The 11,487-nt window shown below is 49.6% G+C and overlaps 2 protein-coding genes across 2 annotated transcripts; one reads left to right on the plus strand and one right to left on the minus strand.

The window, feature by feature from the left end:
* Nucleotides 1–1,088: 1,088 nt before the first annotated feature.
* On the plus strand, nt 1,089–3,567 carry GUITHDRAFT_151261 (hypothetical protein). The gene is made up of 16 exons (XM_005837183.1): nt 1,089–1,466; nt 1,512–1,568; nt 1,612–1,674; nt 1,724–1,804; nt 1,863–1,922; nt 1,970–2,051; nt 2,100–2,209; nt 2,254–2,322; nt 2,369–2,490; nt 2,541–2,576; nt 2,621–2,694; nt 2,748–2,878; nt 2,923–2,982; nt 3,028–3,177; nt 3,222–3,335; nt 3,382–3,567. Exons 1-16 carry the CDS (start codon nt 1,398–1,400, stop codon nt 3,448–3,450), a joined length of 1,347 nt encoding a protein of 448 aa, XP_005837240.1. The 5' UTR covers nt 1,089–1,397; the 3' UTR covers nt 3,451–3,567.
* Nucleotides 3,568–4,656: 1,089 nt separating this feature from the next.
* GUITHDRAFT_52913 (hypothetical protein) lies at nt 4,657–5,349 on the minus strand (the record flags this gene model as incomplete). The annotated part of the gene is made up of 1 exon (XM_005837184.1): nt 4,657–5,349. A coding segment is annotated over one exon (693 nt), but the record flags the coding sequence as incomplete, so codon positions are not given.
* Nucleotides 5,350–11,487: the final 6,138 nt, after the last annotated feature.

Below are 11,487 nucleotides of genomic sequence, written 5' to 3' on the forward strand. Positions count from 1 at the left end.
CAATATTTTTCTTGTGTCTGGCTCGAACTGGATCCTTTCTATGAAGAACAGGTTGAAGTATAACCAGACCCATGTGTGATTCAAGGCCGTTTCAGAAAATCTGGTCGTGCTGGTAGAGACATGTGCGACATCGGCACCTTATCAATCGCCTTGTGTTTGTGGATGTAGTTATCCATCTTCAGGCGTGCGAACTTGTTTTGACAATTGTGTTCGAACAGGATCTCGCTTAGTCTCACCACGGTGTCGATGTATCTTTCATAGTGATCCAACCGAGACGTTTTTGCGCCTTGTCTCCATTTTTCTATCTTCGAGTATATCGATACTAGTTGGGTTTTTCTTGTCCATGTACTTACTCGATCATATCAGCACGTACTTACTCGATCATATCAGCATGTACTTACTCGATCATATCAGCATGTACTTACTCGATCAGATCAGCATGTACTTACTCGATCAGATCAGCATGTACTTACTCGATCAGATCAGCATGTACTTACTCGATCAGATCAGCATGTACTTACTCGATCAGATCAGCATGTACTTACTCGATCATATCAGCACGTACTTATTAGACTAGCCCGTGCTGTCAACTTTCACTGATTCCGACATGGGGTTTAGATCAAGGTGGTTTTGTTTTGTTCGTCTTCGAACCTCCGGCGGCTGCAGTCATATCAAGCGGCAGCTGAAGTGGGGGATGCGGTGGGGTGGTTGAGGGTTGATGTGGGGGTAGGGTAGGGTACGAGGGTGACAGGACACAGGGCAATCGAGGGAGGAGGGGCGACCCATCAGTCCGTAAGGACAATGGGAGGGGTGCTGCGCCTGGAGCCTAACTGCTCGGGGTGGGGGGTCATCGGTGAGCACCAGGGGGTAGGTGGGTAGTGATCATCGACTTGACATCGACATCTCAGAGGGGGAGAGGGGGGTAGGTAGTTACTGTAGGCCCGGGTGAAGGAGGCTTGGGGTATGGGAGAGGTGGTAGATCGAGGGGGTAGGTCTTTGTAAGTTTAAATTCAGCAGGGGTGCTCGGCCTGTAGGGTAGTCAGAGGTACGGGTAGTGTCAGAGTAGGGTTGTAGGCAGGAGGTGGGGTGGCTCCAAACCATCGCGAGGCGAATGCTGGGCAAGCTTATGCAGCTGCAGTCAGATTGTTGGGCGAGCATTTGCTCCTCCTCCCCCTCCTCCATTGAGCCGCATCCATGCAAGAGACTATCTCACGCACCTGGTTCCCTTGGCTTCCTCTTGCTCCATCCCTTCCTGATGCTCCGCCTCCCGATCACCTTTTGAACAGCACATTGTACCTCCAGATACTATGCTTTGAGAAAGGATCAAAAACTTCTCCTGACTTCTCTCTGCACTCTTCATATTCATGAATGACCTTCTACTTTGTTTTGCAAAGATCATGTCGAACTGGGCCGCTGGAATGATTTTCTCGGATTATGCTCCTGCTCCATCGAAAGCTACATCGGAGGCAAGATCACTGACACGTCTTAAAGTGATGTAATCTTTAAAGAAGATGGCTAATGGAGCAAGTAGCGACAGCTCAAGACAGAAACAAGTTGCCGGACTTCAGGCAATTCCTTGCATGCAGGTTTGCGTTGGCTAACGATGAGAAGGCGGAAGCGTCAGGATGGTACGAGGATATCACAAACCCTGTTGTGTCTCAGTATAAGAACGAAGTGAGAACTGAGAATGATCCGTCTCCCCTTAATCTTGCTCTCTTCACAGGCTATCTCCCTGAATGTTGGAAACGGACTCGCACAAGCAAGTGCTGCCCACCCTGCGTCACGTCTGGTGTCTGAGAAACAGGTTGTCACCTGGAACATAGGCTATTTTCGTCTGTCTCACAGTGATCTTGCGGAACCAGATCATGTCTCAGGAATCGGCAAATCGCGGGCGGGAGAAGCTTTCTGTGCCCGCGGTGACGGTGAGCGTCTCCCAAGCTGCTGGGGTCGTGGGATCACTTCATGTCAGGATCAACTCGAATTGTTGAGGACCTCCAATGAGGATCTGACTCCATCTCAACTTATGGAGGCAGCTAACGCATGGGCTAAACGTAGCTGAATCTAGATTCCCATCTTCCCTTGCTTGATTTTGCTTCCAGGGAACAATTTCTCTCCTGAACAACTGCAAGAGTTTGGCCATCTGATTACCATGGTCGCAGCAACGTACATTCCTCGGTCACAAATCAAGAAATTTCGACAATTAGACCAGGTGAAGACAGCCCATGCTCTGTCACTCTTGTTGAAAGGCTGCAGGGTTCTTTTGGATTGATCTACAGCGCGGAGTATGACGGCTCCACAGTAGCTGTCAAGCAATGCTCCTCGGTAGACTGCTTGGCTATGTACTTGACTATTTGATGAACGAGACCAGGACGGATCTCAAATCAAAGCAAAGATGCGTGAGTTGCTGTTGGAGTTGAGTGTGCTCGTGAGAATCCGGCACCCAAACATCGTGACCTTCTGGGGAACCGCTGCCGAATTCCCGTTGACCTCGTAAGTTGCGATGCGTCACTGATTGAGGGTACTGCTCTGACCCTTGTCAGGGGATCCAAGCCCTACATGGGGATGGTGTTTGAGCTGTGCGTTCAGGAGGATGTCTATCTCTATGTGAGACTTTCTACAGATGTCACAAGGGAAGTTTGTACAAGGCATTGCATCAACACGGTGGGAAAAAACTCCCGTTCAAAGAGAAGATGAGTAATATGTTCCCTGATCCCTCTCGCAATCTCTGACGATATTTGTGTTGAAAGGATTTGCTTTGGAAGTCTCTCGTGGAATGAGCTACGTGCACGCAAAGGGAATCATTCATAGGGACCTCAACAGCAGAAATGTCTTGATAACAGATCAAATGCATGCAAAAGTCGCAGATTTCGGATGCGCGGTGTGTTCGTTGCCTCTGCTTGCTTGATGTGACTTGCTGTGTAGCGGAAGCTGAAAGGATCAGCTCTGCACACGACAACGATTTCAGGCAGCCCTGCTTACATGGTCATGACTTGGATGCGAGTGGAGGTGGCATGACAAAAGTGACAGGCACCGGAGCAGCTAGAGGGACACGACTTGACCGACAGGATAGACGTGTGGGCCTTCGGAGTTCTGATGTGGGAGATAGTAACAGACCAAGTTCCGTGGGCGTCCAAGGGGAACAGTCTGGATGCGCTGAAACGCTGCATATGTGTACAGGTAGGATGATACACGACCTGCAGCCCCATGACAAGTCCGAGCAGGGGGACAGACTGCCGTTGCCTGCGGCAGATAGATTTCCAAGCGGATGGAGATCGCAGTATGTGAAGATGATGGAGATGACGTGGAATAGCAACCCTCACGCACGGCCTAGCATGGTGACAAGTCTACATGCACGCTCTCCTCCTCACGTTTCTGCTTCAGGCCGACATGAGCAAGGGCTTAGAGGCGCTCATAAATCAAGAGCCGATGTCGGTGGGTGAGTTCATGTAGCTCGGGTGTTTGTAGCTGCCATCACTCAAGATGGCAAGACGCTGTCGTCTGCGTGTGAACAGAGTTTGTTCGTAGAAAAGTATTTTTCGGTGGTAAGATAAATTCATTTAACCCTTGCGCTCATTCTTACAAGCTTTCACGTCGCATCTGTGGCGGCTGGCTCGAGGTAATCCGTATTTAGAGATCTATCACCCACCTCAGTCCCACCCTTGAGTTTAGTGCCTGAAGATAGAGTGTATCCTTGCAATCTATGTAACAGTTTTGACGTCAACTAAAAATCTTCTTGGATTCTACACCCTTGCAAGCAACCTTTGACCACTACCATCATTCTGGGTTTTCTCGATGGTCAGCAAGTGGGATCGTGAAGATCTTGCCGCGGGTAGCCTTGTAGTTGTCGGAGTAGAGGTGAGAGTGAAGGATGGAGTCGGTCATGGGCCCGTAAGAGCCTCGCACGCAAGGAGGACAAGTCTTGCCAGCCGCTGCCTGCGGTGAGCCCGGGGCACAAGGGTTTCCAGAATATCCTGACTTACAGACGCATTGCCACGAGGACACACACCCGATGTTTCCTCCGGTTCCCGTGCAGCCGAAGGTCTCCGAGTTAGGAGGGCACGTGCTCGCACAGCTCGCGCTCCCCCACGAGGATTTCCAGGAGTTGGAGGGGCAAATAGTGCAGGGGCCTCCGTCAGGCCCCGTGTATCCAGGTTTACACCGGCAGTCGAGGATGCTCGTCCTCGCCTTGAGCAGCATCGTCCCTGACCCTGCTGGGCACTTGCCGGTCAAGTTTGAAAGACTGCCGGGAGCGATCTTGAAGGAGTCCTCAGCTACCGCCAGGCAGGGACCTCCGTTGGGACCGGCATAACCAGCCTGGCAGACGCACTCGAGGCGGCTGCGAGCTCCGACTGCCCCGAGAGTCTTGGAGTTGAGCGGGCAGGGGCTGCATGCTTCGCCTCCGAGCTGATCCTGGTAAGTGTCGGGGGGACACGAGCGGCAGGGCCCGCCTCTTGGCCCATAGAAGCCAAACTGACAGGAACAGTTGGCGAGGTTGACATCTTGCCAACCTCCTGCCTTGATCGGGCAGACAGTCACATTCAAAGACTTGGTCTGCATGTTGACTATGGAACAGTCGACGCCGCTGAAGGAAGGCTCGCAGTGACATTCCGCATCGATGCATCTTCCTCTCGCACTGCAGTCGTTGACACACGTTGAGTCCTGGAAGGTCCATGAGAGGATCTCGTGGACTTGACTGACGGAGCCTGTGGAGGCGGTGAAACCTACCCAGGCATGTCCTGACGTCAAACTCAGCACCTCGTCAATGTTGAAGGGGAACGAAAGTATCGGGCGGTCGAGGTCGTCCATCCATATCTGCATGTTGCCGGGTCGTCGTTTCAAGACCTGTATGGCCCTCGGACTTGCAAAGTAGCTGGGGTCTTGCACAACCTCAGGACGGATCCAAACCTCGTACCGAATCCTCATGGTGTGAACGTTTCCGTCGGCAAGGTTGGGCAAGGCTGAGGTGTGAGCGATGCGAGACCTCAGGCTCGGCTCGTTCTGTTCTGTTCCCATGGTGTGAACCGCCAGGTGATTGAGGTACACATCTCCCAGGTTAGCGTTGTACCACGTGTCTAACTCGAAGGCAATGGAGTTGTCTATCCCCCCATACCCGAGGTTGCTTCCGTTACCTCCGAGAGCAAACGGAGTGCCATTGTCATGTACGACAAAAGCCAGTCCGTCCCCTCCTCGATTGATACATCTTCCTGCGTTCTGAGCCGACACTGAGCAGTTCCGGACTGGATCTGTGATGCGGAAAGAGAACTGAGTTTCAAACCCCAGGCTAACTCGCTGAGGCACGTTGAACCACACGGCCCCTACGGAGTTGAAAGCATTCCTGCACAACCGGAGCGAGCTGACACAGCCCGTCCGACCTTCCCAGCAGACCAGGGGACCCTGAAGGCTTTGGAAATAGGAGGAGCCCACAAGGTTGAATCCGAATGTGGTGTTGAAGAAGGGAAAGTCAAAGCCCTTGCCTACCGTTATCCTGAAGGGACTCCCAGGAAGGTCGTCATCAAGCATGCTCACTGACATGAGATAAGTCCCACTGACTGTGATGTTGTAAGCCACGAAGTAAGTTCCGTCCAGTCGATCGAAGACCATCGTTGAGTTCTCCCCAGATCCAAAGTTGGTGCTTTGGATGAACACCTCTACTTTTTCTCGCCCACTGGAACGCTGATTTCCAAACTTATCTCTGGCAATCACAGTGAATGTAGATGGATATCCAATGACTGCAGAATGCAGGCCTGAGCCCACAACCGTACTCTTGAAAACCTCGGTGAGTCCTCCGGCTATGGAAAGGGAGAATGGACTGCCTTTGATATGCTGAGTTGTTCCATTTGCATAGATGAACACCAAGGAAAACTGGTACGTTCCTGCTCGTGTGATGTTGTATGACCCAGAGTACATGTTGTTTGCGTCTACATACAGCTTGAAATTCTGATATGTTGACGGCTGTGCACCTGGAATGATGACCGTGTAAAATGGTACCAGATTTGGGAAGAGGTTTCGATAGTTGCCCCACGTATACATAGCTCCATCAGGACCCTTCCAAATCGCCTCGTTGATTCTTCCCCACTCATCATACTGCCCGCAAGGTCCTAGTCGCGAGGTTTTGCACGAGGCTTGTTTGTTGTATTCAGCAGGATCGGAAAAAGGACTTACGGGAACACAGTCGTGCAACAAGCCTCCGCGAGCGTTATACGCCACCTGGTTAGAGAAAGCTGGATACTGGAGCGCCTCTACTGGTCCATTCACAACAGACCCGGATGCTGGCTGGCTGTTCGCCCAGCTCGTCCAGATGGTCTGGCATTGAGTGCCTGCTGTGCAGCCGTCGCTTGGAAAGATCTGCTTCCACTTTGTCAGCACGCCGCTTCCTCCGTTGTTGACGTTGGGGTTCCAAGCGTGACAGTAGGGGCCCTCATCGCCCTGCAAGACTCGTCGGTTGCCCCATCGGTCTCTCGTCTCCACGGAGAAGGTGCACACTAGACCAGCTCCACAAGAAACGAGCCCGTTGCCGAAGGCTGTGCTAGCTCCGATGTCAACTACATCTGGGCGCACAACAATCATGTAGGGACTCTTGTCCAAGTCGACATAGAATCCTGCTGCGGTCAACAAGCGAACATTGAAGGGATAGGTACCAGACGTCGTCAGCTTGTAGTCGACAGTGTAATGAGCGTCGCCATAGTCGTGGAAGGAGTAAGATTGAAAGTTGACCTGCCAAAGCTGCTCCAACTCTTCGAGCTTGAGAGTGTCGAAGTATCTTATTCTCATAGGGTCAAACTGAATGAAAAACGATGATTCAAGTGCAGACTTCCAGAGGTAGTTGAAGTACGAATCTCTTAAGAAAATATCAAAATAGACAAACTTGCCAGAAACGATTGCGCCTTTGTAATCTGAGGATAATGTGTAAACATTCTTGTCTTCCGAAACGCCTGTCCCATTCACAATTGACGTCTTTGCATCAAACAATCCAGGCTCGACCTTGAATGGAATGGGATCACTACTCAGAAGTAAGCCAAGGTAGCTGATTGCAAGGTTGTACAGCCCTGCCCTCGTGATTTTATAGGAGATGAACCATGTTCCATTGTCATAGTTCTTGTACTGTAAGTCACAAACCATGTTGGACACCGTAGAAATCTCAGGCGCTGGAGAAATCGACGTAGAAGACTCACTCCAGCGTCTGTTGCATTGACTGAGTCAAATCTATTGCACAAACAAATAGCATCTTTACCTTCCTTTGGTGGTCAAATACTCGGAGACGAATCCTTCCACGTTTTGTCTATTCCCAGTTGCAGAATCGTAGGCAACAAAGTAAGGATTTCCTATGGAGTTGACAGCTTGTGTGTAATACAGTTGACTTACGTTGTGGCTTGAAATCCATGATTGGATTTCAGCATCGGACATAATCCCCATCCATGACGGCCTGGCTGGATCAAGGTTCGCAATTTCCAGTCCGTAATATCCGTTCCCGAGGACATCGGGAGGCATGATCATGTTAGCCTCTAGTCCTATCCTCTCCAAGGGCGGACAGAACCTCACTCCATTGGGATTGATGACTCCATCCAAGAATGTCTGCAAGGCATTACTCACCGGGCTACTGACGTGCTGCTGTGCTGCTTTCATGTTGACCTGACACTGATTGGGAGAGGCGCATTGCCTGACGGGACACGCGCTTTCATTTGCAGCCCTTCCATGCCAAGGTGGCGGCGTGTACGAAGAACAGCCTGTTGAGCTTCCATTTGGACAACAACCTGGCGAACATGGAACTTTGTTCTTGAGATAATTGCAAATGAGCTGAGGTGATAGATTTGGTGAAAGGACTGCACCTGGCATGTTCTGTTCAGTTGGCTTGTTGCATGGGCTCATATCCGCTTCAAAGAGAGATGGGCACTTGCAAGAAATATCTGTCAGCACTTGATCTTGCACCAACGGACAATCTGCGACCGAAACCCCAGAGAGATGCACTTGGAAATCTACTTGATTCGATTTGACTTGATTCAATCTTGTGTCCCGCGCGAAAATCAGGAAACTATTAGGCTTCCCTGCGGTCCCGACAGCTTGACCATGAGTTTCTACTGTTGAATTAGGAGCGTAAGCTGGACCAGGGGCGACGTAAGTGATGAAAGGCGAGAATTGAATGTCATTGCACAGAGGGTTGCAGAGTAGAATCGAAATCTTATGAACTCCAGCAATCAGAGGATCCCATTCAACTAGATAGTCGCCCATCCAATTGTCGTCTCCAGAGAATTGGAACTTTGCTGAATTCGGTGAAGTTCCATTCCTTGAGGCCGTCTGGGCGATCAAAGGTTCTTCAAAGGTGATTCGCAGTTGTTCCTTCTGCGTCGCCCAGTTTCCGTAGATGTCCTGAATGCGGACAGAAAAAAACGCTCGATATCCTGCGATAGCTGTTCGCAAACCAGTGCCAAACGCTTGAATTAGATCAGATCTGGTTGGACCTGAATCAACCCACACGCTTGCAGTATGATGTCACAAATCAGTGCAAATTCAATTCACATCTGTACCTGAAGGGACTTCGAGGAAAGTTCGGAGACAAGCCATCAGGATTAGAAGGGGAATATGATACACAAGAAGAGTTTTCTGGAGGGCACCATGCGATTCCAATGCTGGAATCGAAGTAGTCGGTCCTTGCTACCCCAACGTTGCAGTATTTCTGTCCCCCAAAAAGAGCGCTGAGAATCCAAATCAGGCAAACTCGACTAACGACTTGATCCTTACCTGCCGCTCTGCAGACGGATCTCTTGTGAGCCAGGGCACCCAAGGCCAGTATCTTTCATTGCCACGTAGAGCGAATATCTACCGGACAGAGTGACCGCATACTCAGCCACATACGAACCGTTTCCATCATTCATCACGTTTGCAAAGAAATAAGCATCCGTGGAGGTGTGAACCAAAGCAACGATGTATTGATCTCCACCCGCTAGACGAGGATTGTTGTAAGCGTCATAGGAGTCTATGTAGAAATGAGTGGGAATTCCTGCCCTTGTCGTTGATGTGTATGCAAGTCCAGGGCCGTGGGCTATGCTGTGTCCAGGAGAGGTTCGATCTGGAATGATGATAGCTGTTCTTGTATTGTACCCCTTGGGAAATGGAATCGCTGTCATATACGTGTCTACCCCTTCACGCAGTTGCAGGTTAAAGAAGTTGATTTCGTAGAATCCAGGTATAGTTGGTTTGAAGTATAATATACACTTCTCCTGTCCGAGAGGGCAAGGAGGATTACTAGCAGTTGTGCAACGATAGAAATTGGCATCGAACTTCTGTCGTAGTGCGTAAGAATTTTTCTCATCCCAGGTGCGAATGTCATTCCCAGGAGGATAAGGATATCCGTATTGTTGACCAGTGACTGCCGATGGTGGAGTTGTCACCCATGGTCCAACAAGTTTGCTTGCTAAAGATGTATTTCTTGCAACAATCTGGGCTGCTAGGATTGGGCCAGGATATCCTAATTGATCCTGATAAAGCTTATTGAAGGAGTTCTCAAGTCTGTAAGTATCACATGTTTGATCGCATCTGGACCACCATTCTGGGCTTCCTCCATTACTTCCTAGAATGTATCCTCGTTGATATGCTTGGCCCTCGCTCGGAACATCAGTTTTGACCTGAGGAGCTCCCGGTCCGACAATGTATTCAGGCGCTCCGTACTGAAACGATTCATTCAAAGGCATGAAGCCTCGGGGACAATCCGATACAATCTTGACTGTACTCCCAGCTGTGTATTGCAAATACATGGTATCTAACACTTGCGAACAAGGATAGTATCCTTGAGAGATATTGTAGGTACTTGTGTTTGAAGACTGGAAGGAGCTGAAGCACATGTTCTCCTCAACCCCATCATTGGTGGCAGAATCCTTTTTCTGATCAAAAGTTACCCCACAGTTCGTGCAGATACTGTCCAGACATTCCGATTTTGGCACAGGAGGGCGATAAAACCTCTCACAACCAGGTGATAAAAGGGGGTATTGTAGTGTCTGCAAGAATACTTGATCCATAATTCCATAGATTACTTTGAAGCCTAGGTAAGGCATTCCAAGAGGTAAATTGCGGTCATCTGTTTGAAAGTTCACTGCTGTACCTGTGTCTGAAGCTGATACAATAGATTGCGGCATCGCGTAAACAGATTGTGGAAATGTGCCACCTACTCCAAATGCGGCTATCTTGTCATTGAGCGATACATAAGGTGAAGTGTAAAGGGAAATCTCGTCGAAGCCTTGCTCCAAGTTGAAGAAGATGAAGACGAAGACCATTGGTAACCCATACATCTGGTTGCTCTCTGGTATCACCGTCCAGGTGCAGTTTAGGTTATTGCCGTATGTCCTATCTTTACCATATCCATCGGAGAAGGACCCAAAGCTCTTGTGTATGTTCCTCACCCCAGTGCATGGAACGTCAGGATCGGAACAATTGAATCCTGACCACCCATGATCACAATGACAGAAGCCTACCGAAAAATCGCAGATCCCATGACCATTGCATAGTTGAGAATACTTCAAGTCTGCGTTTTGATTCACAGTCTCGGAAAATTTTGTGTAGTCTGCATAGCCACAGATTCCAAGGTCTGCTCCGTTGACATCATAGCAGAGTGCTTCACCCAAACTCCCATCCAAGAGATTTTGAGGTCGTCCTTGGTAAAACTTGATCAAATCATCTACATTACTGCCATCTGTCGGATAATACGAGCTTCCCCATCTTGATGCTCTGAATTGGGACGTATCGCTATCACTGAATTCTCTCACTAGTTTTTCGATGTCAGATATGGTTAACACTACCTGGAATCATATTCTTAAATGCATTTTGAAATATAACACCGTACCTGGCTTCCAAAGGGGTCATACAGAATCAATCTTGATAGTCCTATTCTCATCTCCTTCCATTCAAGTTTTTGATTCTTAATACTTCCGTCGATACCATCCCAAGAGTTGAAAGTTGTTTGAATACCTTGTTTCCAAATTTGTGCTTGCACCATCCTGAAGATGGTTCTGGATGGCACATCGTATCCAGAACAAATTATTCCTTTGGGCGGGAGTGGGAACCGTGAGTACCCAGCAACATAGGAGGGATTGGGATTGTACTGTTCGAAGGCGGGTAAGGGGTAGCTGTATGGCTGTGCCGTCACGAGTGGAGCGAGTAAAAATACGAGAGAGGTACAGATTAAAGTGCTTAGCTCATCCCTGCTGCACCTTCCCTTCCTCCTCCTCCTCTGCCTGCCCCGCCCCTCACCCTTCATATCGCATCGCCCGCATTGAGTAACGACTGCAACAGACCATCATATCCTTTTGGTAGGAGGGGTAGTGGTGGACATAAATGGGTGGTATTAGAAGCAGAAGGGGTAGTTTTGAGGAGACTGAGGGGGTGAAGCTTTGAGGGTACTGGTGAATAGGGGGGGTGATTGTGTAACCAGGGCAAGGGAGTGGGAACTTGATCTCGGTTGCGAACATGTAGGGGGAACCAAGTAGACTGATAGGCAGC

The sequence above is a fragment of the Guillardia theta genome (assembly GCF_000315625.1).
Source record: "Guillardia theta CCMP2712 unplaced genomic scaffold GUITHscaffold_15, whole genome shotgun sequence".
In the NCBI taxonomy this organism is placed as follows: Eukaryota; class Cryptophyceae; order Pyrenomonadales; family Geminigeraceae; genus Guillardia; species Guillardia theta.